Source organism: Acartia tonsa, chromosome 4 (assembly GCF_053477335.1).
Source record: "Acartia tonsa isolate MP-2025a chromosome 4, ASM5347733v1, whole genome shotgun sequence".
In the NCBI taxonomy this organism is placed as follows: domain Eukaryota; kingdom Metazoa; phylum Arthropoda; class Copepoda; order Calanoida; family Acartiidae; genus Acartia; species Acartia tonsa.
The window spans coordinates 33,188,825-33,216,236 of record NC_137263.1 but is presented as its reverse complement, the minus strand read 5'-3'; the positions used below and the strand labels follow the sequence as shown (position 1 = coordinate 33,216,236).

General features: G+C 35.0%; 2 protein-coding genes across 2 annotated transcripts in view; both read left to right on the top strand.

Annotated features, from left to right (window-relative positions):
• aft (cap methyltransferase 2) overlaps window positions 1–557 on the top strand; it is a 39,664-nt gene extending 39,107 nt beyond the window's left edge. The window contains exon 21 of the mRNA XM_080157630.1: window positions 77–557. Within this exon, the coding sequence (XP_080013756.1) occupies window positions 77–154 (78 nt within the window). The 3' untranslated portion in view covers window positions 155–557. The remainder of the gene's footprint in view (window positions 1–76) is intronic.
• Window positions 558–3,607: 3,050 nt separating this feature from the next.
• Window positions 3,608–26,950, top strand: LOC145316861 (protein argonaute-4-like). The gene is made up of 27 exons (XM_080157629.1): window positions 3,608–4,205; window positions 4,710–4,841; window positions 5,543–5,623; window positions 5,883–6,010; window positions 6,557–6,644; window positions 7,115–7,201; window positions 8,046–8,098; window positions 8,576–8,639; window positions 9,791–9,842; window positions 10,131–10,234; window positions 11,137–11,229; window positions 11,422–11,538; window positions 11,706–11,824; window positions 12,247–12,342; window positions 13,582–13,668; window positions 13,976–14,074; window positions 15,153–15,513; window positions 19,184–19,275; window positions 19,923–19,974; window positions 20,205–20,315; window positions 20,534–20,619; window positions 21,118–21,190; window positions 22,128–22,216; window positions 23,526–23,572; window positions 24,008–24,090; window positions 24,295–24,371; window positions 24,900–26,950. Exons 1-27 carry the CDS (start codon window positions 3,648–3,650, stop codon window positions 25,054–25,056), a joined length of 3,186 nt encoding a protein of 1,061 aa, XP_080013755.1. The 5' UTR covers window positions 3,608–3,647; the 3' UTR covers window positions 25,057–26,950.
• Window positions 26,951–27,412: the final 462 nt, after the last annotated feature.

Here is a 27,412-nt window from a genome sequence, read left to right as displayed (position 1 = left end):
TTGTTCGCAAATGGACCTGATATCTAAATTTCAAATCACCCCTTCCTTAATTCACTATGTGATTTTAAATATTTAGGAGCAAATTCTGTATTCTACACGCTTTCTCGAGAAGCCTCCACCCGGTCAAGAACAGGCAGAGAAGAAGGATGAGTAAACTCGGAGACATTCCATGTTACAATTTAAGTTGAATTCTGGGGAAAAATATTTTTTGTGATAAAATTGTTATGACTACTTGTATTTAATGGGGAGATAAATAGGGATTGGACAATGGGAAATATATTCTCTCAAATTTATTAGGTTTTTTTTGCAAATATTCTATTTTGTAAGAAAGAAGGTAAGAGGGATACCCCTTTGAGGAAGAAAATTTTTTTATTTGAATCTAAGAAAATAAGAAAAATATTGTATGTTTCAAATATGGGGTTAGATTTATACACTTCTAACTGTCTTATTCTGTTAAACCGGAATTTGCTTGGAAAAAAGATTATTTTTTTTGGGTAGGAGTTTGGTCTAATCATTGTTTTTTAGCGTACCTGAAATACATTGTAAATTGATTGAAATTCTTTGTTTCATCTTCGTGTTTGTCTGAAAGTTATATGTAGATAAAGAAAAGTGTAAGAGGCTCATGTAAGGCAAATGTATTGTTAGGCAGCAGCTTCGCGGTTAGTTGCTGATGAAACTATAAATTAGTTGAAATTGCGCGGATGAGTGCGACTGTAATTTCTTCGGCTGAGGATGGATGAGGATTTCTAGGGTGACTGGGTTTGACTTTGGCTGAGTGAGGCTTGGGATGTCTGAATTGAAATTCGGTGGCTGAGGCTTATTGGGTGTGCCGCACGGCTGAATCAGTGAATATGCGGATGAGGATGTCGACGCAATGAGACCTCTTGAGTATGACAACGTTTTTTTTTAAATGCAACATTTTGTGAGATTTTTTACAACCCTTGAAACACATTTATATGCAACCTCAATTTCAGGGAAAAGGTCAAATCATCGGTTATGTTTTAAAATGTGCTGAGTTTTTCATGCAATTATAACATAAAATTCCTATGTACTTGCTAGAGGGCATAATTTATCTTTTATTTACTTTAATTTATGCTGTTTTTCAGTAATTTATGCGTTTTAAATTATAATTTTACACAAACAATATTAGCAGGGGCTGCCATTCAGCTAATTAATTCCAATTGGAAATGCCGCAAAATTTAACATTTTGTTGGAGCAAAACTTTTTTTTCTTTACGCAACTGAAGGGGAGTGGGTAAGAAAGGGAGAAAAAAGAGAAGGGGATTGTGGGGAAATTTTCCTTAAGAATGGTTTGTCAGAATCACATTCCCTTTTCCCTGAATATTAGGAAAAGGGAGGTACTTAAGGGGGGAAAGAAAAACAACCCACCCTACACCACTTCAAATATAATTTTTATTAAAATTAAAGTTTTGGAAAGGGGTATTTTTTCTACGGTAGATTTCTCTTGAGAGGATGGCGCTGTATACTGGCCCTCCCAAAAAATAGTGAAGAACTGAAGCTACACTGTAAAGGAGAACCCGGTTCAGCGGTTAGCAAGACGGAAATATTAGTAATAAAGGATTAGCTCTGATTGCTAATTTAAATCGCCCAATCTATTTCAATCTTTGCCCTGAAACTCATATATACAAGTACTTAAAATGGAAAAAAGACAAACCTGTCTTTATAAAGTACTCGATCACAATCAGGCGTAATAAACTAAATTATATTTAGAAAGTCCTATATTTTTTTATACTTAAAATATAGATTTTCGTCATTATGTTTAGCTTTAATATATTTTATTTGTCCTCGCTTCTTACCACAAGCTATAAAAGAAGGTTTTGTTATGATTCATTTATTAAAAAGATAAGAAAAATGCTTCAACGAAAGATAACATTTTTAAAAGATAAGTAAAAATAATTATTTTTTACTTTTAGTTTACAAAATTGTAATATTTGTGAAAACAAATTTTATTTCGTGTCTTACTTTAAAATTTAGATAATAGAACACTGTTATTATTTGTATAATTTGGAAACCATGATGATAATATAAATCAGCTGACTCTCGCCCCGCCACCCTTCACAACAACAACAACATATTATCTCTGCTATTTCTGAAACTGATGAAATGTTGCTATCTATACTCGCTTAGTGGAATTGGATTGCGATTTATTAAGTTTAGTTTGCAAATGGTGTTAATTAAGTTATGTCTCTAATTTAAAGATTTTAATTATGTTTTTTTTGGCTTAAGTTTTAACTTTTTAAGTGATTCTTTACGATTTCAGTCCTTGCAATTTACGTTTTCCCCCCTCGTAAATATATTAGAAAAAATAGTTTTATCTGTAACAAGAGATCCTTCAATGGCGAAACTTTTAATTGGTCTTATGGCTATTTTTAGCATAAAATTCCCATATGAGCTACGTGTTTAAACCGCCAGTCACACAGTGGCTTTAGCGTATCTTTTGCCTGGAAATCTTGACCGTAACAATTGAAGCCGTCATAACTTTTATATTATTAGGATTTAAGACTTAATTTTTTCCTTTCTCGAAATGGGAAGACATTTATTTTAATTTTTAAAAATTGAAAAAATAATTTATTTCATCAATTTTACTGTTATTTTACAAAATTATGGAAAGATTTTGACTAAAATTATATTTTTTACTCAACGCAAAGAGGAAGAAGTTCTAACACATTGCTTAAAAATTTGAAGTGCAAGTAATGCTTGAGTTACATGAAATATAAAATATGTTTTGGAAAGGTCTTAAAAATGTCTTAAAACATTTGGTTTAAATTTAGAAAATATTGCCCAACCCCAAGCCAAGGGGGTAAAACCGAAACGGTGAGGATAAAGTATGCCTCATATGCAGCAAAATTGCGCGAACTTAGCACGGATCAAATGTGATGAAATTTTGCACACTCATTATTCATCTTGTCTAATGACTGCATTTAGTTCTATCATTATTTTTAAGCTTGAAGTAAATGATCCAAAATAGCATTTTTTTAGGTTATATTTAAGACCCTATATTGATATTATAATAGTTATTTCTCGTATCGTATTATAAACGGCTTTCCGCGGATATAGAATGTACAATTATAAGATCAAAACTAGTTTTTTTTAGCCCAATGGTGCCGAAGGCACCGGCTAAAAAAAACTAGTTTTAATCTTATGATTGTACATTTCTATCTCGTAGAAAACTTGATATAATACGATGCTAGACATAGTTTTTTCGTATTCATGAGAACCGGTTCCTATCCACCGGATTCAAATGAATACGAGAAAATTTTTTACATTATTTTTTTCTTAAAAAACAATACCTAAATGAAGTAAAAAAATTCTTGATTCTGTAGGGATTTGGGCAAAAATGCGCATTGAGTAAAACTGTTTACAAAAGATACATGCACTATAACTACGCTTTCAAAATATTAGGTCAACTTAATAATGCCTGGTCTTAAAATAAGAAATTACATTACCAAATTTTCTTTCATTAACTCTTATTTGGGGTTCAAATTATTTGTCATTTAACATTGTGTTTACTTAGAAATTTTAGCGGCTTACACATGCTTCTAGATTTGTTCCCTTATACACTGATCTAAATCTACCTATTTGCAAGTGTACATTTGTAATTTAAAGTTTTATTTTCAGAGCTTAGAAATGGAGGGACCACAGAGAGGTGGCAGCGGTCAACGGGGCCGTGGAGGTGGAAGAGGCCGGGGAGGCCAGGACGGAGGACAAAGAGGCCGAGGAGGCCAGGACGGAGGACATAGAGGCCGAGGAGGCCAGGACGGAGGACATAGAGGCCGAGGAGGCCAGGACGGAGGACATAGAGGCCGGGGTGGCCAGGACGGAGGACAAAGAGGCCGGGGAGGCCAGGACGGAGGACCAAGAGGCCGGGGAGGCCAGGACGGAGGACCAAGAGGCCGGGGAGGCCAGGATGGAGGACATAGAGGCCAAGGAGGCCAGTACGGAGGACAAAGAGGCCGAGGAGGCCAGGACGGAGGACAAAGAGGCCGAGGAGGCCAGGACGGAGGACAAAGAGGCCGAGGAGGCCAGGACGGAGGACAAAGAGGCCGAGGAGGTAGTAATCGAGAAATGGGTGGCGGGGGTCAACAAAGTGGAGGAGCCTGTGGCCAAGGTGCTCAGCAAGTAGAGCCTCAGAGAACAAGGGTCACAGCGGCCGATTTGGAGAGAAAATTTCAAGAATCTCTGAAGGTATTTATACTCATCAATTTAACTAATTGAATGATGATAATATTAATACAACTATAGTGGTCTCCATAAAGTTCGTCAGTACGTCTGTTTGTCCCACTATATCTTCGCAGTTACTCACCGGATTTTCATAAACATTTAGTTGTAACAATATAATTTTAATGCGTCGAAGTAGTATCAAAGACTAAGTATACATGAGAGATCATTTGATCAAGTTTATCAAAAAAATTGCAGGGGTGTATATTCTGCACAAGATTTTTTTTTTCCCCGGCTACAAATTTCTTTATTTCCCCCCCCCCCCCCCCCCCCCCCCCCTAGTTTTTTCTCACCAAGTAGGGGGGAAAATGGAAAAATATTTAAGGAACTCTATATTTTATTTATTTTATCCCTCCTACCACACATTTTTTTTTTTACCAATTTTTTTACTAATTTTTTATTCCCCCCCCCCCCCTCCCTGAGCCGGGGATCCCATGTAGAATATACACCCCTGAAAAATTGTTTATTTAGTTTACAGAGAGTGCTATGCAATCTGGGTTGGTTCCTCCGGACAAAAGATCAAACGGCGAATTCCCTGGCAAAGAAGGAAAGGTCATCAAGATCGAAGTGAATCATTTTAGAATCAAACAAAATCCTAACAAGGTACCTATGATTCTTATTTCAGAAACCTAATCATGTTGTCAAAGAACATCATATTTTTTATTATTAAAGTACATTACCATCGTTTATTATTACGACACAAAGTAAGCACTTATCACTGCAAGTGCCTGTCATATTTCGATAATTTTGTACTAAAAAAAAAATACAAACGTATTAGCATTATATCAGCCTATAAGTCTTAATAATAGTTATTCTCGTATTCATTCGAATCCGGTGGATAGGAACCGGTTCTCAACCATACGAAAAAACTATGTCTAGCATCGTATTATATCCAGTTTTCTACGAATATAGAAATGTACAATCATAAGATTAAAACCAGTTTTTTTAGCCGGTGCCTCCGGCACCTCGGGGTTAAAAAAACTAGTTTTAATCTTATAATTGTACACTCTATATCCGCGGAAAGCCGTTTATAATACGATACGAGAAATAACTATTATCGCATCGTATTATATACAGCTTTCCGAGGATATTAAATTGAAAACTGGTAGGTATGAATTTTAAGGTTTTTATTTTAGTTTTCGTGGAAAATTGTCTCTAATACGATACTATTAATCGGTTTTTAAGCCATACTGAAAGTATTCTAAATATTTACAATTCGTGTTACTCCAGAATAAACCTTAATAGTAAACTAAGTACCTAGGTACCTAGTGGAATTGAGTGCAACGTATTTTTTATTGTTTCAGAGAATCTACCAGTATTCGATTGAAATCCATGCTCCGTGGAAAAGAGAATACGCTAAGAAAGATAAAGAAATATACGACAAGGTATTCTTTCTTCAATTGTATGTACATAGAAAATCGGTATATTATTAATTGGATGTTGCACCAGATTTACATGTTCTCTGATTATGCATTTATGATTTTTATCATGATATCAGTTCCCAAAAAACAGGACTAAACAAATACTCTTGTAACTAGTTAATATATTTCTCTTCCCCTTGGCTTTATTAAACTCTATGTTTCCTGTATATTTGTTTTTGCTAATAAAAAACACTAGGTAAAAATTCATTTAAATATTTTTTAGGTTTTTCGTAGTTGGAGTAGAAATTGTGTAAAAATGGGAAAATTTGTAAACAAGCAAGGGGTCAATACAACTCTTGCTTTCAATGGAAAGAATATTTTCTATTCTACACAACAAGTTGATGACATTCCGTAAGTAAAGTAGTTTATGAAATTAATAGGATAATTTTGTCGATAAGTACTAAGTAGTCCAACAGGAAAAAGCTGAAATTTTGATGAAAGGCCGTAATAATATATATAGAAGAACATCTTCAATAAATTCAATGTCAAGTAATGCAAAAATTAATGAATTTAATTCAAGTTATTTTATTTATTTGATTAAATACATTATACACATCATGGCTCACAGACATCAGTCGAGATACGGTCAGCTGATATTTTCGGGGTTTTTTTTATCCCCCCCCCCCCCTTTTCTATGTCCCCCCTTCTATTAGCATGGGATCCCAGAATATTAAATTAGAATATACACCCCTGAAATATTCTGAGCCGAAAGTACTACAAAAAGAAATTTTGAACCTCACTTGACACTGTAACAAAACTACATTGTTTTGATATATTTATGTAATATTCGTGCCGCAAAAGCAAGTTTAAGATACCTATACAAACTAGTTCAGTTACAGATTTTTTAAACACTGGGTATTACATGTTCTCGACATTAATCTTGTCTCCCTTTTTTAGTGACATGGAGGACATCGAAATTCTCGACGAAGATGATAAGAAGCGTCTGTTTGCTGTTAAAAATGTAAAATATGTACAGCCAGTTTGGGTAAGATATTTATCTTTTCGTTTCTGTTATTAGAAACTAATGAATAGTAATACTGTAATATTATATGTTATAGAAGTTACTTTGATGTTTTGCAGTGTGCATGCAATGTACTGCCACCCTAAAGTCCCAAAGGCAGCTAAGAAAAAGCAGTCTCTATATGGGAGAAATGTCTCTTTCTACCAGGGATCCTAAGGGATGAGACAATAGACGAAAATTAATGTAAATCCTCAATAATTCTGCAGATTAAAATTATTGTTTGAGAATAGTTGAAAGCTGCAAATTTCATCCAACCAATAAGACTTTAACAAACGTGACCAAAGTTCTGGAGTAAAAATTTGGGTGCAAGTGCATTTTACAGTTAATTTTCCCCTTCCTCCCTTGGTTCTTCTGTTGAGTTTCATTACATTCATGTAAAATACCTGCCATACATTCTTAATAAGAACGACGTAGTTTAACCTTGTTATATTCAGATCTCCCAAAATATCGAAGAATTCATGAACAGGGGTCGCCAGGCTTTTCCTGGGAATGAAGTCGGATTTCCTCAAGATGAAGTTAACGTAAGATTTTTTAAATTCATTGTACTACCTACTATATAACCAGTGCGTGTATAAACAAACCGATCATAAAGAAACCTTGAAGAAGAAATTACTTCTTATCAGTGTTGCTAAGCCGTTTGGTTTTGGTGCGGCTCCGCGGAGCGGCCTCTGAAAACAACGGCTCTGGCTCCAGCTCAGACCTGAAATCAAGAAAAAATCAACATATTTTTTTTCCAAGTCTATTTTTGACTTTCCAAGGTTTTAAAAGTTCAACTTTTGATAAAAATGGACTTGATAAACTTAAAAGGGGCATTTGCACACGACACAACAGAGTTACCGAATTATAGTTAATAACCCAGAGCCGGAGCCGTTTTTTAACGGAAATTACGGCTCCAGCTCCAGCAAAATATGGCGGCTCCTCGGATCCTTGCTCCAAAACAACGCTGCATATCCTTTTTAATCCCTCTTTTCTTGTTTGTAGTAACCAAATTCTTACCTAATGAAACCTATTATTTATTAAAGGCGAAGCTTATCTATAAATAGGGTCTGTCCTATACGCACATCCATGTTTATAAGATATAATGTCACAAATATCCTATCGGTTTCAAACTTTGCATAATGATTCCTGCAACAATAAGATACAGTTTTTTATGATCATTACTAGAAAGTCCATGAAAATTTTTTTAGCTTTATTTTCATAAATTTTTATACCTATATTTTTTATTATTTTTATTTTATTTTGAGATTATTCACTATTGTTTTAATCAAGCATATCTATGAATTTGTAATTTTGATAACAGAATTACATAGAATTTTATGTTTTTCGTATGACATTAATGGATGTTGTCATCCTTGTTTATTTTAGACTCTGGACATTATTCTGAATCAGAGTGTTCGACTCTACGATACATTATATAGGTAACCTTTTTTTTATCAACTAGGAAGAGGGAGGGGAAAAACTCTTTGATCCCGTAAAACCAGGGTGTTTTGTAAATGTATAATTCATTAAAGCGTTCTGTGTAAATAAATTCAAAAAAATGATAACGAATATCTATAAATATCGGTATTTTTTTAAAAGTTAAAAGGAAAATTTGGATCATGGTAAGAAAATGAAGTAGCGGGTTTCGTCGTATTTTTACAGTAGCTTTTGATTGGTTATTCTAGGTTAGGTAAATGTTAATCATTGTCCTGCAGGGTTTAAAGTTTAAGAGGGGAGGGGAGTCAAATTACAACATACTTTTTTTTGTTGGACTTTAATTGTTTTGATAATACTTTACTTTCTGTTATTTCAGCAAAATTAAATTGTTATTTTTTACAGGTATCAAATAAAATATTAACAAGTTTTTAATTTTCTATTACATATTAGATGCCTATTACACGGTTTTTTATATTTAGGACGATAGGAAGAAACTACTTCACTATCAATGGCAATGTTTTGGACTTGGGCTTTGGCAAAGAGGTAGGTTGCCGCCTTATGTTTATATAAATAGAAACAAAAGTTTAAAGCCAAGCTATGTTTATTAAACTTTGGGTACCAGTGTAATTTACAGTCCAATGATCCCTCCCTCCCTGCTTTTAAGGCAACTTTTATAATATAAAAATGAATATAACGTAAGTATACACATTACACACCTTTCAAAGTATTGTGTGTACGCCTGTATGCTGTTGAATGAAGATTTGCTGATGACACACAAGGATGTTGTTGGAATGTAACTTAAATCTAAGCGCAGGAGAAGGCGCTAGCCATATCTATCTAAATAACCTGCAATAAACAGGAGCCTCCGTTAATGCATTACTGGATGGCTTGGTACAGTCATAGTGTAAGATTAACAGAGGCTCCAATAATTAGGAGGGGGGGGGGGGGGGAGTTTTGACACATTTACGTAAACAGTGAGTATAGGCTTTATCTTTGGACTGAGAGGATAGGTTATTAGGGATAAAATCCTTCTTATATGATAAATTTTCCTAAGTTTTAAGATTTTTTGGATAGGCCTTCAGGTTCAGGAGCTGCAGGCCTCCAGGTGGTCTCTGGACAGGTGAAAACCGAAATCAAATTTTTTTTTGAAAAGTTAGAGGTCATTTTATATAACAAAATATGCATATTTTTAAATATTATCCACATATTTGAACAAAATAAATGCATATTTTGTTTAATAAGTTGACCTCTATCTCGAAAAAAAAAATATTTTCATTTTTACCTGTCCTGAGACCAACTGGAGGCCTACAGCTCCTGAACCTGGAGGCCTGCAGCTCCTGAACCTGGAGGCCTATCCAAAAAATCTTAAAACTTGGGAAAAATCATTATATATGAATGATTTTATCTTTAATAACCTATCCTCTCAGTCCAAAGATAAAGCCTATACTCACTGTTTACGCTAATGTGTCAAAACTTCCTCCCTCTTATTATATATTTATATACACAGTATATATTATTTTATTACAATATTTTGTGTTCATTTTGAATTAATTTCTTAGCTGCTATTTTGCTCCAATATTTGCCAGTTTGTATGAACACCATTTCACAGTGGGACAATATCTGTAGAATAAACAAAGTGAAAGATACAGATTATTGCGTAAAAAAGGACATGATAAAATTATTTAATTATTTAGGTATGGGTTGGGACATTCTCAAGTGTACGTCCATACGGCTGGAAAGATGCAGGTAAATCTGTCTTTCTTACTAGGGGCTAGACACCTCTAGGGCACATGATTAAATAAGGCGGGTGGAGGAGGGCGATCCGCAACTTCAAATAAAGCAAAGAAAAAAATATTTTCTGTGGGGCATTTTCTTGGGAGGCAGAGGGTACCCTACCTCTAATTAGTTTAAGACTATCCCATGTTTCTCTTCAAAGAATTAGTTTATTAACCATAGTTTCTTGGTGTTTGTGTCTAGGTCATAATGGAGTAGGTTGAGACACTTTTGTATATCCACTATATGATTACTTTTTAGGATATCTCATGACATTGAATGTTGACGTGGCCAACAAACCCGCGACCGTGGCGTGCCATATGACCAACGAGAGTGCCCCAAATAAATGGGATTCCTACGTACAGGTATGACAATGAGTAAATGGCACTTAGAATTCGAATTTCGATCGGAAATTTTGCATGAGTAATCCTAGACAGGTCTATTTTCCCTAAATCGAACAAAAAGTTAAAAATGTAACGGCTGGCGTGCCATTTTTTGGCTTTTTTCAGAGGAAATTAGTTACGAAACCTATCTCCACATAATACTCTTTTCCGCTCCAAAACGTTATCAAGCGGTTCTAGCCGGTAGCTGTTGGTACTAGAAATTTTAAAAAATGGTTATTGCTATCATTTAACATGAATTAAACCTAAAAATATGTTTTAAAAAGTTGATTCCTACGTAATTAATGATGAATTTGCCCTGAAAATAGACAAAAAAACGGCTCAACGGCTGAGCCGCCAGCCGTTACATTTCCAACTTTTTGTTCGATTGAGGGAAAAAAGACCTGCCAAGGATTACTCATGCAAAATTTCAGATCGAAATTCGAATAATAAGTGCAATTTACTCATTGATCTCGAGATGGGTGTATTAAACACCCCCTCACCCCCCCCCCCCCCCTTATATGATCAGGCGACTTCTTCTATGGTCAATCAGCCCATAAGCTACATACTAAAAAAGTAGTTTATTCTTTATATCTTTTATACCTCCGCTTTTTACTCTCACAATGTTTGTAATTAAAGTAAAGATTATGATCTGTAGTAATCAGTAAACATTCGATCTCATTTGCTGGCTCAAAAACTTTGGATAATTTTTTTTTTATCTTTATTGCTTTCATCATCATTAGGGGTGACAATGGAATTATCGTCCATTTTCCTTTCATTGCAGATCCCTTGGTAACGATTTATGTTATCTTTGGAGGGTTTAAATAGTGAATTTTTATATCTTTTATTTATATGGACGAAATATTTTAATGCTCCTACATTTGTAGCGTGTCCTGCAAAATTCCCGGTACCTGAACTTGGATAAAGGATTGGATGATAGAGATTTTAGAACACTTCAAGAGGACCTCAAAGGACTAAAGGTAAACGTTTTTTTAATTATGGTTTATTTTAATAAATGTTTTTTTATTTATCATGCACTAAAAAAAAGGGGGGGGGGGGGTTTAAGACACCCAATAATTTAGCAATTAATTTGCGGTTGTTTAAGTCTGATAGTTGAGTAGCCTAGGTATTGCAGTGAAACTTCATATTAAACTAATCTTATGTCATTTTAGGTTAGGTACGAGCTTCCAGATGGAAGAAAGCGTTCCTACAGAATTATTGATCTAGTCAACCCTGCCAGACATCAAATTATTCCAGATCTAAAGATAACCGTGGAGGAATACTTTAGGGTAAATAAAACTTTTAGAAAGAAATGCCCTGTACTTTGTTTTGTTTTAGAAATAAATTTTGGCGGCGGCGGAAAATAATATTCTAAAAATTTAATATAAATAATATGAAACACCTTTTTTTATTTGGTGGTCTTGACGTTTGTACACAGACATATTAATATTTGTAGAAGGAGCTGAAAGAGAAGCTGCGGTACCCACTGCTGCCCTGTCTGTGGGTTGGAAGCAGGGACAAGACCATCTACATCCCAATGGAGTTTTGTTCCATGGTTGCTCAGCCCATGCCGAGGTAGGTATTAGTTTAGGTTCCACCTGTGATCTAGAGGGGATAAGACAATGAACAGTAAATGCAACCAGCCAATCAAAATGCAATAAAAGTACCTACAGTTAAATGGTAATACCTTTTTTTTGGGATCTCTACATCTAGCTGGTTGCCCTTTTGAGGATCTTAATGCGCACCTTCTATTGGTATATTGAATAAGAAAATAGACGAAAATTAGAATTGGAATGCTGCAAAAATATCCAAAATTATGAACCAATTGGCACAATCATTTAGGAGATTTTTTACTTCAGACATAAGACCATACAACTGCAATTTTAAGTGATATAGAACCCATAACTCTTTTTATTTAAACATTTTTTTGGTAGTTGGAGGAATTGAAAATATACACCACTGCTCGTGGAAATTTTTTTATTAACATCATCTTTCAGGAACAAGAGGTTAGCTGAGGATGCCGTGGCTAATATGATCCGTGGAACTGCTGTCAGACCGGAGGAAAGACGCAGGAAAATCCTAGAAGGATTAAGGTTAGTATTTTAGCATTCAATATATTATTACTTGGATGTTGCATCAGATTTTCATGTACTCTAATAAAGTGATACTCGCAGCTAGCCAATATAACCATAACCAATGAACCATTCCCTCTAATCACACCCCTTAACCCAATCCCCTCCACTCCTACTGGTTTAACGAACTGACCAATAAATGAGGCCCATATAAGCAACTTAAAGGACGCCTGCAAGATATAACACGCTTTAACTGCTGAAAGACTGCCACAAGAAGACCCAATACCCCAAATTTAAAGCCTTCAGCTTCAATAACAAAAAAGTTCTAGGCATTTCAAAATAGCATTTTATGTACAATGGAATTTTTGAAAGATTTCCAATGCTCATAAAAGAAAAAACAATATTAAATTACGTTGCCTAGACATAAAATTATAACCTTATCTTTGTCAGAAACTTAGATTGCCTGTAACTGATTACATTTTTACAATAAAAACACCACATTTCTTAGTCAAAATCTATGAAAAAAATTCGATTTAAATTGCATTTTTAAACGAAAATCATAGCGGAAACAAAGGGGTAAACTAATACAAGCTTAGCTGTGATTGGTTGTTAAGCTGATTCAGCCTTCTGATTGGCTACAGTACATTCGGTACAACGCAAGTAAAACTTAATTTTTTTTAATGATTTTGACTATAAAAATGGGTATTTTTATTGTAAAAATATAATTAGTTACTGGAAACTTAAATTTATGACAAAAATAAGCTTATAATTTTGTTTCTAGGCCACGTAGTTTAATTTCAAAGTTTCCAACATGAGCATTGCAATTCTTTCAAAATTTCCATTGTACATAAAATGTCATTTTAAAATGCCTAGAACTTTTTTGGTATAGAAGCTGAAGGCTTCAAATTTGGGGTATTTGGTCTACTTGTGGCAGTCTTTCAGCAGATAAAGCGTGGTATTTCTTGCGGGCTTCCTTTAAATTGAAGACAATTTTCCCTTGTCATTCGTATCCATCAGATACGAATAATATATTATTCTATGATGTTAATGATTGTTTCATAGTTTTGGCATAGTGTTTAACAATTATGATTTTTTTTATGTTCTAAACCCATCGTCCTGGGACTACGAGCATTATTGAGATGTCCGTCTTTAATTTTCATTAATCTAGCTATCAAGGAGGTAAAAACGTCTATTGATATTTAAAAAGGTTATGGTATTTCCGAGAATATTAGCTACATTTAAACATTATTTCATTTTAAGAAACAATTGCAACTTCTACAAGAATGATGAATTCTCCATGGAATTTGGTATGAGCATCGAGGCTCAAATGCTTCAAGTAAATGCTAGGTAACCATTTTTTATATTTGTAAGAAATTTGTAAGAAATTTATAAACAAAGGATTGCATTCCAATTGATTTATTATCCTAGATGGTTTTCATTATATTTTTCTTTATCTGCGGTGCCCTTACCCGGAGGGACTAACAAGTACCCAATATAACCATTAAAATGACCTAAAGTAATAAACAATTTACAAACAAACGAATCAGTTCCCACCCTCCCTACACACAAATTATTTTCAACTTATTTAAAAAGGAATATTGGGTTATCAGTGCTCAAGAGGCGAATTTATAAATTATAAGATAACTTTTTTTAGGATTCTGTCTGCACCGGGAATAGCATATCGACCTCAGCAAAAAACGCCTGTTGAACTGCAAATTCGCCAGCCAGGTTCTTGGCGTCCCACAGCTTTCGAGTAATTTATTTTTTGATATGTCAAAGCTTCTTAGGATTTGGACCTCAGTCATCACGGACTAGGCTCCGACAATTTTTATAGCCACTAGGGCCAGCTCTAGCTCCACGTTCAAACACATTATGACTTGACTCGCTATCTCCTGATAATTCCTTATTATTACCTCACCCAAGGGGTGTATATTCTGCACAAGATTTTTTTTTTCCCCCTAGTTTTTCTCACCAAGTAGGGGGGAAAATGGAAAATTATTTAAAGAACTCTATATTCTATTTATTTTATCCCTCCTACCACACATATTTTTAGTTTTTTTCACCAAGGAGGGGGGGGGGGGGTGGAAAAATGTTTTCAGTTTTCTTAATTTTTACATTTTTATCCTCCAACCACTTATTTTTTATTTCCCCCCTCCCCCCCCCCCCTGAGCAGGGGATCCCATGTGGAATATACACCCCTGCCTCACCCTCAAAGAGATTGGCAGGTGTCCCAAATTAAATCACCGTAATGAATGACACAACTGATGCGTGATTATTGAGTATTCAAACTTACTCAATAATCCCCCATCTTACACAAACAAGGGTAAGTTACGTGATTGTATTGTTTTTCTATCATACGAATACGCTTTAAAGGGGGGGGGGGGCGAAAGTGACACTTTTTGAAACCAAAACTAAAAGTCAACAAAGGAACTCAACTAAAAAAAGAGTTACAGGTCTGAGATTTTGCATGGCAGTTGCTTTATAGGGGTAAAATATGGAACTGTGAAGAAACGGCGGCGCAACCGCCGAAAACCGCCGTTTCCCGCCGAAATTTTGTTTGCCTTTTCTCGGCGGTTTTCAGCGGTTGCGACGCCGTTTCTTCACAGTTCCATATTGTACCCCTATAAAGCAACTGCCATGCAAAATGTCAGACCTGTAACTCTTTTTTTTAGTTGAGTTCCTTTGACTTTTAGTTTTGGTTTCAAAAAGTGTCACTTTCGCCCCCCCCCCCCCCCCCCCCCCTTTGTAACCGATGAGAATTATCTACTACATTTCTTTTTTTGCAACGCTACTCAAGGTTGCTGTCATCTTTGTTAAAACTATTTTTTTAGGCATTTATATGTGGACGGGAAGAAGCTGGACAACTGGGTGTTCATGGATTCGGCCAGGGTCTCTATTCCCGAGTTTAACGATCTTGTCCGTGTCTTTAAAGATGTCGGCAACAAGGTTGGACTTACGATTAACACTGAACCAAAATACATCGAGTGTGACTTCCGGAACCTGCGCATATTTGATGACTTATTCGAGAAAGTCGTTAAGACGCATAAACCAGAGATGATTATGGTTTGTCTTGGGTTCAAGGACAGCCAGGTGTACGACAGGATTAAGACCCTCGGGGATAACAAGTTCAAAGTGCCTACGCAGTGTGTTCAGAAGAGAACTCTCTTCAAGATGGGTCGAGTCAACGACCAGGTAAACAAGAACAGCCCTTTGCTCCTTTTGAAATGTTGATATCTTTCTACAGAAATAGATTTCGTACGATAATTCAACAGTGTGTCCTTATTTCTTTCTAGAGTATTAAGTTATTTTTACACGACTTTTAGAAGATTTTTTTACATCCAATTTATGAAATAATTTTTTATGGTAGCAAAAAATATCAGCGTTCTTTTTGATGCTGTAGTTTTTTTGCTGTTTTATTATATAAGGGGGGGGGGGGTGCGTAATGACATCTATTCTTAATCCGTGAGCAAAATGGTCTAAATATTGAGCTAGACCCTTCAAACTTGGTATATAAGCCTAGTCCTATAGGTATTACATCTAAATGGCAAAAAAATCCAAAACTTTTTATTTTTAGGTTAGGTTAGGTAAGAAAAACCCTGCGGAAATGGGGTTTTTAGGCTTTTTTTGGTCTATATTGATGTGGAAACTTACCTTAAATTGTGTTTTCTTAGGGTTTTAACTTAAATACACTGTGTCTATTCATAAGGACATTATTTAAGATGATTCAGCAAGTTGGGGACCGACCCCAGGGGGCTAGGTGGGTGGCCCGCAGGGGTTAAGTGCATTTTTCCCATTATACATGTTGTGACACATCAAATTATAGGTTTTTTAGGTCAAGGAACTCAAATTCAGAGCTAAAATAAGCATTAGACTAATCTGAAGCTAGCCCCAGCGGGCTAGGTTGGTGTCCCGCAGGGGTTAAGTGCATTTTTTCCAATATATATCTTGTTATATATCAAAATATAGGTTTTTTAGGTCAAGGAACTCAAATTCTGAGCAAAAATTAGCATTAGACTAATTTGAAGCTAACCCCCCCGGGCTAGGTTGGTTTTCTGCAGGGCTTAAGAGCATTTACCTAACCTAATCTAGAAACTTACTTATATTTTTACAGGTTTTTTTTCTTGAATAAACTGTGTCTATTAATGAAGACTTTATTTAAGATGATCCAGCAAGTCGGGGACCGACCCCAGCGGGCTAGGTGGGTGGCCCGCAGGGGTTAAGTGCATTTTTTTTCATATATATGTTGTGATACATCAAATTATAAGTTTTTTATGTCAGTAACTCAAATTCAGAGCTAGAATTAGCATAAGACTAATCTGAAGCTAGCCCCAGCGGGCTAAGTCAGTGGCCCGCAGGGGTTAAATGCATTATTTTTATATATATATCTTGTTATATATCAAAATATAGGTTTTTAAGATCAAGAAACTCAAATTCAGAGCTAACATTGGCATAAGACTTACCTGAAGCTAACCCCCGCGGGCTAGGTAGATTTTCCGCAGGGATTATGTACATTTTACCTAACCTAACCTAGAAACTTACTTATTCTTTTTGTTTTTTTTTCCTTGAATAAACTGTGTCTATTAATGAGGACATTATTTTAGATAATCCAGCAAGTTGGGGACCGCCCCCAGCGGGCTAGGTGGGTGGCCCAGAGGTGTAGTGCATTTTTTCTAAAGTATGTGTTGTCATACAATTATACAATTATAGGCTTTTTAGGTCAAGAAACTCAAATTCAGAGCTTTTTTAAGCATTAGACTGACCTAAGGCTTATTATACTATATTATTATATATATATATTATTATTATATTATATTACTAGCGGCTTCGCCCCTAGAGGCCTCTAGTGGCACTTTAAATGTTTTTGTTTGTTAAAGTTAATTTTTTATGTACGATACCACCTTATTTGACGCTGAAGTCTCCCAGATTTTAAGAAAATTTTCAATTTTTTTTTCAATTTTTTTTTCATTTTTTTTGGGAGGGTGGTAGTACCCTCCCCCAAAATAGTTAAAAACCTTCCCAGGACATATGAGAATCTACCCTTTTAAGGAGAACCCGATCGGTTTAGCGGTTAGCGAGATCCTTCGGTACACACAGACAGACAAACATCCTGTTACTTTAGTATAAGGATATCATCCTTATACTAAAGTAACAGGATGTCTACGTGTCTGTGTGTTTGTACCGAAGGAACTCGCTAACTGCTGAACCGATCGGGTTCTTCTTAACAGGGTAGCTTCTTATAGGTCCTGGGAAGGTTTATAACTATTTTCTTGGGGAGTGGGACACCTCCAACTTCCCAAAAAATAAAAATTCTTCCCCCCCAATTTTTTTTTTATTTTTCTATTTTTTTAACTAAGATAAAAAAGGAGGGGGAAGGGCACCCCCCAAAAAAAATTTTCACCCCCCCAAAATTTTTTTATATTTTTTCTTTAAAATCTAATATAAAAAATTGGGTTATCAAATTCGACTCCCCCCTTCTCAAGTGCCCCTAGAGGCCTCTAGGGGCGTAGCCGCTAGTCTTAAATAAAGTCCTCATTAATAGACAGTTTATTAAAAAAAAAAAACCTATAAAAATATAAGTAAGTTTCTAGGTTAGGTTAGGTAAATGCTCTTAAGCCCTGCAGAAAACCAACCTAGCCCGGGGGGGTTAGCTTCAGGTTAGTCTAATGCTAATTTTCGCTCAGAATTTGAATTCCTTGACCTAAAAAACCTATATTTTGATATATAACAAGATATATATTGGAAAAAATGCACCTAACCCCTGCGGACCACCAACCTAGCCCGCTGGGGCTAGCTTCAGATTAGTCTTATGCTAATTCTAGCTCTGAATTTGAGATACTGACCTAAAAACTTATGAATTGATGTATCACAACATATATATTGGGAAAAATACACTTAACCCCTGCGGGCCACCTACCTAGCCCCCTGGGGTCAGTCCCCAACTTGCTGGATCATCTTAAATAAAGTCCTCGTTAATAGACACAGTTTATTCAAGAAAAAAACCTGTAAAAATATAAGGAAGTTTTTAGGTTAGGTTAGGTAAATGGTCTTACGCCCTGCAGAAAACCAACCTAGTCTGGGGGGGTTAGCTTCAGTTTAGTCTAATGCTAATTTTCGCTCAGAATTTGAGTTCCTTGACCTAAAAAACCTATATTTTGATATATAACAAGATATATATTGGAAAAAACGCACTTAACCCCTGCGGGCCACCAACCTAGCCCGCTGGGGCTAGCTTCAGATTAGTCTAATGCTTATTTTAGCTCTGAATTTGAGTTCCTTGACCTAAAAAACCTATAATTTGATGTGTCACAACATGTATATTGGAAAAAATGCACTTAACCCTTGCGGGCCACCCACCTAGCCCCCTGGGGTCGGTCCCCAACTTGCTGAATCATCTTAAATAATGTCCTTATGAATAGATACAGTGTATTTAAGTTAAAACCCTAAGAAAACACAATTTAAGGTAAGTTTCCACATCAATATAGACCAAAAAAAGCCTAAAAACCCCATTTCCGCAGGGTTTTTCTTACCTAACCTAACCTAAAAATAAAATTTTTTGGATTTTTTTGCCATTTAGATGTAATACCTATAGGACTAGGCTTATATACCAAGTTTGAAGGGTCTAGCTCAATATTTAGACCATTTTGCTCACGGATTAAGAATAGATGTCATTACGCACCCCCCCCCCCCCCTTTCTATATTTGTAATCGATTAACATCCGTTAGATTTGAACTTTACTATTCACGGAAAGCAGTCGATAATTCGATGCGATTAATAACCATTCTAATCTTGCTAGATTTTTTTCATTGCTGTCAAATAACATATAAATAATCATAATGTGTCGAATAACAAGAATTTTTTTTAGAGCATCTCAAACATTTTTCTGAAAATGAACAGCAAGCTCGGAGGGATCAACCATTCCCTGGCTAGCAACTCGAGGCCCCAGATTCTTAGAGAGTAAGTTTTCAATTTAGTCTAAAATGAATGGGTTCTAAAAACAATTAAAAATGATTGTTTAAAACTTTGTTGTCAGCTAGTAAGATTGTGCTTTGTCTTTGCTAAGACTTCCCCTTCAAATGAAGATTTGTAGGGAAGTTACTCTATAATTCACTTTGTCATTCCGTTATGCGATGGGGAAATATGTTATTTTTTTTATCTGTTATTCAAGATTTTGAGATTTCCTTTACCTATTACAATCCCGTAGTTGATTTACTTTTTCTGTCGGTCTGTCAGTCATACTATTAAATATAACTAGCGGCTACGCCCCTAGAGGCCTCTAGTGGCACTTAAAAAGTTAAAATGTTTTTTTTTAATAATACCTTCCTGGGACCTATGAGAAGCTACCCTAGAAAGGAGAACCCGATCGGTTCAGCGGTTAGCGAGATGCTTCGGTACAGACACACAGACAAACACACATCCTGTTACTTTATTATAAGGATTGTTTAAACACATGAAAATAAGTGAGAAAGATTTAGTTTTTTCTTTAATAATCCTATTTTTGATTTTTTTTACAAATACCTTTCAGCTGATTTGAATATGATAGTGAGCCGAAATAGAAAAAAAAATTCATACTTATGATTTGTTGAGTAAAGTTATGATTGCAGGCCTGTAATGATTATGGGTGCAGACGTCAGCCATGCCGCTCCTGAAAGCAAGGTAATTCATATAGTTCATAATGTCAAGGGTTTTAAAAAAAGAGTGGGGGGGGGGGGGGTGGCTGCATTTTAACCAAACCTTGAGTAACTAAAAATAAGATACCTACTTTAACTTAGCTCTTGTTAAGTTAATTTTTAATATTTCTAAGAAATAATTTTAATATCAGCCAGGTATTGTATAATTTAATTTCTTTTGTCCTGTTTATTTTAATTTATTGTAATTTATTGCAGGGTACGAAACCCTCTCTGGCAGCTGTGGTGGCCAGCTGTGATCCCAAGGCATCCTTGTACATGACTGAGATCAGAGTTCAGGATGCTGGACAAAATGAGGAAATCATCCAGGTCTGTTTCTTTTTAATGTCTCTCTTTTGTAATGCCCGAAGGCCCTCAAAATATTGGTCCACAATAAGTGTTTTTTTTTTACCCAAAAGCATTAGAAAATCATTTCCAATCATTTTATCAGATTTTTGAATTGTGCGTCTGTCTATAAAGGAATTTTGCGAATTTTGGCTATTTTTCATCATATATTAACTTTTTTGCTAACAAATTTTGTTTTTAAGGACATGGAAAACCTTACCAGGAAGCTTTTACTTGGTTTTCTTGATAAAAACAAAGGTCGGAAACCAAGAAGAATTATCATGTACAGGTACTAAATTTGTTATAAACAGGGCTCGACAGCCGCGCCTCAGCTGTGTATAGATCTCAAATTTAAACCTGCTAGTATGCAAAAAATCGGAATAATGGATTGTCAATTGGGAACTGGTTTAGACATCCAGTTGAATATTTAAGTTATAAAATGATTTTACTAAGGCTTACACGAGGCTGCAAAGACCTGGTTAATAATAAGAGATTGGACAAAGCATGTTAAATTGATTTTAAATCCAATTATAATAAACAAAAATTTTCTATTGTTGGATACCTATTGGGTGGAATTTTCGAGTTGTAAGTGTTATTGCTATTTTACCTTGCCCCTATTATATTTAAGTTACCAATATATGATTTTGAAGGTAAAATTATCAACTCGGTTTTCTCGGGGCCACTAATTTTTGTGCCCTTCCCCACCTATTCAATTATAGAGCCCCTAAATACTAGGGGCGAAACCACTAGTTTAAACCTAAAAGATAATGTTAAATATTTTTCAAAGGGACGGAGTATCCGAGGGACAGTTTTTGAAGGTACTTGCCAACGAACTGAGAGCCATACGCTCTGCTTGCTCGGTATGTATTATTATGAGAAGAATAATTTTAAGATTTCATCCGACAATTTATACCTAATCAACTGTATCAGTGCAGTGTATACTAAACTGTAATACTTATAGTTTGGATCCAGGACTTAAATTTTCTAATTAGATTTTATCATGAAATGGGTAGTATCCTTCTAAGTGGATATCGACTACATAACAACAACAACCCCCCCCCCCCTCTTATTTTTTTTAAATAAAGGGGTCTTTTTTCGCGAATTTTCAGTAAAGTTGTGTGTAACGTTTAGTCGAATGCGCGTATTACGTCAATCTGTTCTAAATTATGACCAAATGTATATATATATGGTGGAGGTAATTCGTAAAGCTATTCGCAGTAGGGTTTTTACCATGGAGGAGAGGGGGAACCAAAATGGTGCGTCGAATTTTTTTATTCTGAAGTTAAAATTTATTCGTTTAGCTATTCGCAATAGGGTGTTTTATTATGGTGGGGAGGGGAAACCAAAATGGAACGTCGAAATTTTATATTCTGAAGTTAAAAGGGGTAGTTTCACGAAAGGCATTTGAACTAAATTTAGTGAACCGCATGTTTTTTCCTGATTAATTGGTTAAACTACATTTAATTTTATATGGCATATATTTGAAAGAATTTCATTTTTCTACCACGTAGTTTTTAAAATATCAAGACTTGAAAATCGTCTTTTTAAATTGCATATTTCACAAAAAGACGATTTTCAATCTTGATATTTTCAAAACTACGTGGTAGGAAATTGAAATTCTTTCAAATATATGCCATATAAATATAGTTTAACCCATTAACTAGCAAAAAATATGCGGTTCACTAAATTAAATTCAAATGCATTTCGTGAAACTACCCCTTTACACGTATCCCCCCGTTCATGTTAAACGTACTTGTCGACATTCGTGTTTAAAATTACAATTCTTCCTAAATTTAGAAACTGGAACAAGGTTACGAGCCCATGATTACCTACGTGATTGTTCAGAAAAGACATCATACAAGATTTTTCCCAATCGACGGAAACAAGTAAGTATACTTATGCTTTTTAATTTTTTGTGCACTGCCCACACTTTAATTTTAAAAATATTATTTTCAAACGGAACACATTACTGGATGTTTTTATTTTCGGGGATTTTTTCTTCAATAATGACATTGTAATCAGGGTTGTCGAATTGGGCACTTTTTTTTATATTGGGCGGCCCAATTGCCCAAAAGGGTTATGGGCGGGTTTTGGGCGCCCAAAAGGGGTTTTGGGCACCCTTTTTGGGCAAATGTCTTAAAAAGCATATAAAAAAGATATAAATTAGCCTAAAACCATACCTAGAATAATTATTAGAAATAAAATAGCCTAAAACCATCTCAGGACCTATAAAAGCTCCACTGGAAAGGAGAACCATATCGGTTCAGCAGTTAGCGAAATCCTTCTCTAGATACAAAAAAGCTTACTAAATATAGTTAACTAGCGGCTACGGCCCTAGAGGCCTCTAGGGGCACTTGAGGAGGGGAGAGTCAAATTTGATAATCCAATTATTATATTAGATTTGAAAAGAAAAAGTAAAAAAAATTGGGGGGGGAATAATTTTTTTTTTTTTTGGGGGGGGGGGTTTCCTCCCCCCATTTTTATTTAGTTTAAAAAATTTGTTTAAAAAGTTTTTGGGGGAGTGTAATTTTTTCTAGGGGCGATTTCTCTTAGGAGGGTGGTGGTACCCTTCCCCAAAATAGTTATAAACCTTCCCAGAGCCTATGAGAAGCTACCATGTTAAGGAGAACCCGATCGGTTCAGCGGTTAGCGAGATCCTTCGGTACAAACACACAAACAAACAGACACACATCCTGTTACTTTAGTATAAGGATATCACCCAAAAAATAGGCCCGCCCCCCTCTTTTTTAACCCCCTCCCCTTTTTCTCCCCCCCTAAAAGGCCTAAAAGGGGGGTGCCCAAAAGGACCTTATATTGGGCGGCCCAAAACCGCCCGCCCAAAACTGCCCGCCCAAAAGCGCCTGCCCAAAATGACAACCCTGATTGTAATACACTTTCAAAAATCGAAGTCTGTGTAAAATTCAAAAATCGAAGTCTATGTAAACTTGTAAAGTTCAAAAATCGAAAAATGTAAAATTGTTGATGTTTCCACTACTAAGAAAATGAAAAAATATTACACCATTGTCCCTTTTGGCTTGAAGATGAATTAAAAATCTAAATTAATTTTAAACGAAAGTGTAATTTTTTTATTTGTTTATATTTACTGATAATTTACTATCTATGCAAAGAAAAATCGTCCTATTATTCTCAACCTTTCAATGTTGAAATGTTGTGATGAAAACCAAATGTTTGTAGGTACCCAAAGAGTGGTAATGTACTGGCAGGAACTGTAGTGGACAAAGGTAAAATATAAATAATTCTTTTATATCTATATTATAAAGTAGAACATTTTTTTGTCTTTCTGACTGTCCGTTCGTCTATAGCCAAATATCTTGATTTGGTTGGGCTCTGTTTTACAGAGATTAACCTACTGGTCATATCGTTTTTTAAGCCCCCCCCCCCCTTAAAAAAAAAATAATTTTAACGTTAACAACCGTACAGCATAAATAGTGTTAGGTTATGAGGATATTTCAGATAGGGAGGGTACATTGGACCTTATATTACACTGGTACCTAAAATCCTATAACATAACCAAAGGGGATAACTTTGTTAATCATCATTAGGGATGTATATCAGATATATCAGGCTTTCTAATTGCTATGCTATAATGGATTTTATTGTTCTTGATTTATTATGATTTGAAACCCCTTAAATATTAAATAATTTTCGTGCTTTAGGGATCAATCATCCGAAAGAAGGCGACTTTTACCTTGTATCTCACGAAGGTATACAAGGAACATCTCGTCCCACCCACTATCATGTAAGTATAAACATTATAGACACCTGAAAATTCATTTTATAATAACTATATCAAACTCCATTTATGGATTGTTAAAATACAGCAACTAATCAACATGGCATTTGTCTTAAATTAAACATAGATCGCTATAATACTTCTGCCCCCTTACCTTTTTGATAATAATAGTTTGCCAGACTTTTTACTTTTACAAGAACTTTTGACTAGGTTATTTGGGATGACAACGATATGAGTGCAGATGAAATGGAGAAGCTGACCTATTATCTGTGCCATCTGTATGCCAGGTTTAGTTTTACTTTCAATCTCAACCATTTTTTTACTTCCTTATATCGATGCTTTTCTATGTAAGAGTTGTCCGGTATGTCCGTCGGTAACGAAAAATTAGATTTAGAATATAGTGGAAGTTATGACTGGGGAGAAATTGTCATCAATTTAGGTTGCTTAAATGAAACTCGTATATTTGTCAGTTGGTTCATCCAGTATGAGGGGAGGGGGTTATTTTGGCCCGCTGTTTGTTTCACTTATTATAGAACGTGAAATTCTGGTTTAAGATCAAAGTAATAATATATCCATAAACAGAAAACTGTAAAGAAATATAAGCAAGTAAAAAAACGTTCTATTGAATTTAAACTTTACATGGACCGTCCTGTAACATAAAGGAATTATCTTGTACATTAACTCTTGATAATTATCAGAATGTCTGGGGTTTTGTTTATTTACATTTATTTTATTATCTCATTCGTGGCTAGGAGAAATAAATAAGTATTCTCCAATTTTAAAATTTTTCTTTTAATGTATATAATTATTTGTAGATGTACACGAAGTGTCTCCTATCCTGCGCCAACCTACTACGCCCATCTGGCTGCTGACCGTGCCCGCAAACACCACAATGACATGACCGCCAGGAGGGAGAACGGGATCAAGGAGAAGATTGAGGAATCCAAGATTGACCTCATGTACTTTGTCTAAGTCATATGGATGACCGCTAAATGAAAGCCAACTTGAAATGTATGTTTGTGTGTGTATATGAAAATACAAAATTACAATTTAGACATTTTGAACTGTTGTAAAGTAACAAGAACTCAATGTTTAACGATTCATCACCAAAATTGCTCCAAGAAAGTTTCCGAATTCCAAATGTAATGTGCATAGTAATCCAGTTTGATTTTGACCAGACCAATCACAAGTGAAGACACTAGGTTATGATGCTTGTATGTGAGTGAACCCCTCTTTATCAAGTATTATTTTTCTCTGATAATGTAAATGAGCCGCGCATTACTGAATTAGTCGAAAAGCTTGTTGTGAATGATTCGCGCAATACTGATTCAGTAGAGCATCTTGATGTTGTAAATGAGCCTCGCAATAGCAAATATTTACAGAGATCCTCTTAATGCGGTAGTTTGGCCTGGCATGACAAAGAAAGCCATGAGTCCTGTACTGTAAATGGGCTCCGCAATACCAATTAAAAGAATTGTAGGAGAATAGTTGACTGTACTGCGTATACCTCTAGCGCACAGTATGTTTGCGAGGAGATGCACGGGATGTACTCCTATTCTTCATTTCTTTTAATTGGACTGTGTCATACAAAACTGCTGGTTCGAGAAACAGACTCTCGATGTTTCTAAAATCTTTTATGGTATTTTTTATGTGTTTTGTTCTTCTACCATCATTTTAAAATTATTTTGTGAAAATTTTTGCACTGTTTGATAAAACTTACATAATTTTAAGGCAATGGCAATTTTTATCTTCTACAAATAAGTATGGCTTCGAAACCGCTTAATTCTCGGTGGATTAGAACCAGTTCTAAGCCATACGGAAAATCATGTATAGCATCGTATTGTAGACATTTTTTCACGAATATTAAAATAAAAATCTTAAACGTAAGATATCATTAGCCTTTGGTTCGGCGGGACTAACAAAACTAATTTAAATATAATATTTTTTTTATTAATATCCGCGGAAAGCTGTCTATATTACGTTGCAATAGTTATTCCTGATTTCATTTACTACCTTGCTCACTTTTTTCTCAATTATAAAGCATCGCATACTTGTGGACTGAAGTTCAATTTAAAGTGACCCATAAACTTTGATTTACTCTTTCTTCACAGAAACTTTATCACGTTGCTTTTTTAATTGGTTATATTATATTTAACAAAATGTATACTATTAGAATATACTAATTTTAGTGAAATATAAATTCTTATGTTCAAAGCAGTTCAACTTACAAAATTAAAATAATTTTCTTAATATTTGAATAATTCAGTAGTTTTCTCGTTTTTCTACTCAAAGCTTTTTTTAATTTTGACAATTTGAGCTGTTTTTAATACTGTATTGCACCTAAATGTTTGTTCTTGCCACTAAAAATGTTTTCCAATATGGCTTCGAAAACTATTATATCCTGATTAGAACCGGTTCTTAGCTGTACTGAAAAATAATGTATAGTGTCGCATTACAGACAATTTTCGCAAAATATTTAAATAAAATCTTAAGATTTTAATTTTCATATCCGCGGAAAGCTGTCTATAATTCAAGACAGCAGGACACCAAGAATTGAATCATTTATGTGTTTTAGTTTGTAAGGATTATAGTACTGTATCTACCAAAGAGATTAAATATCTTTTTTTTAAATCTAAAAAAGTGTTTAGGGGTTGGGATATTTCAGTTAATATGCAATTCAAACTTATTCCCCTAAAAAAGCTAAATAGGGTTATTTTAGAATTTTGAACTTTCGATTTATCTGACCCTCGAAAATGTTTTTTTTATCTTTTTGGTTAAACCTAGCATCTTTGTTTTGATATCTCTTATCCAAAATTATCTTTTTTTTATGTATGTTGGCTTTCTAAAATAAATTCTTTATGTTGAATATTTGTATTCGATTTACTAGTATGTTTGGATTAAGGCTAGAGGTATAAGGCACTTTTGTTTTTGATTTTCTGACAAAGTAGCAGTCCTATTAATTCAAATCATAAACCTGGTGTTAAAGACGTCTGTAAATATCTGCAAAAAAATAGCGCATTGTTAGTCACATAAAATTGCCTTATATTAAAAAGGAAAACTGGCCCAAATCCAATGATAATGCAATAGAAAGATAGACTTACAAAGCTAGCAAATTGCAGGGAATGGCTTCCCATAAGTTATGGCTGATCGTGAATATTTTACCAAAACCTATTTTCCTCTCAGCAGGGACACAGGACTAGGATTCTGACAAACAAGTATTAGTGAAAATTTTCCCACCCCCTTCTTAGCCACATGACGCAGCAATTTCAAATGGAATTTATTTGCTGTATTACAGTCCCTGGGATCTTAGTTCTCTGTTGGTTACCTA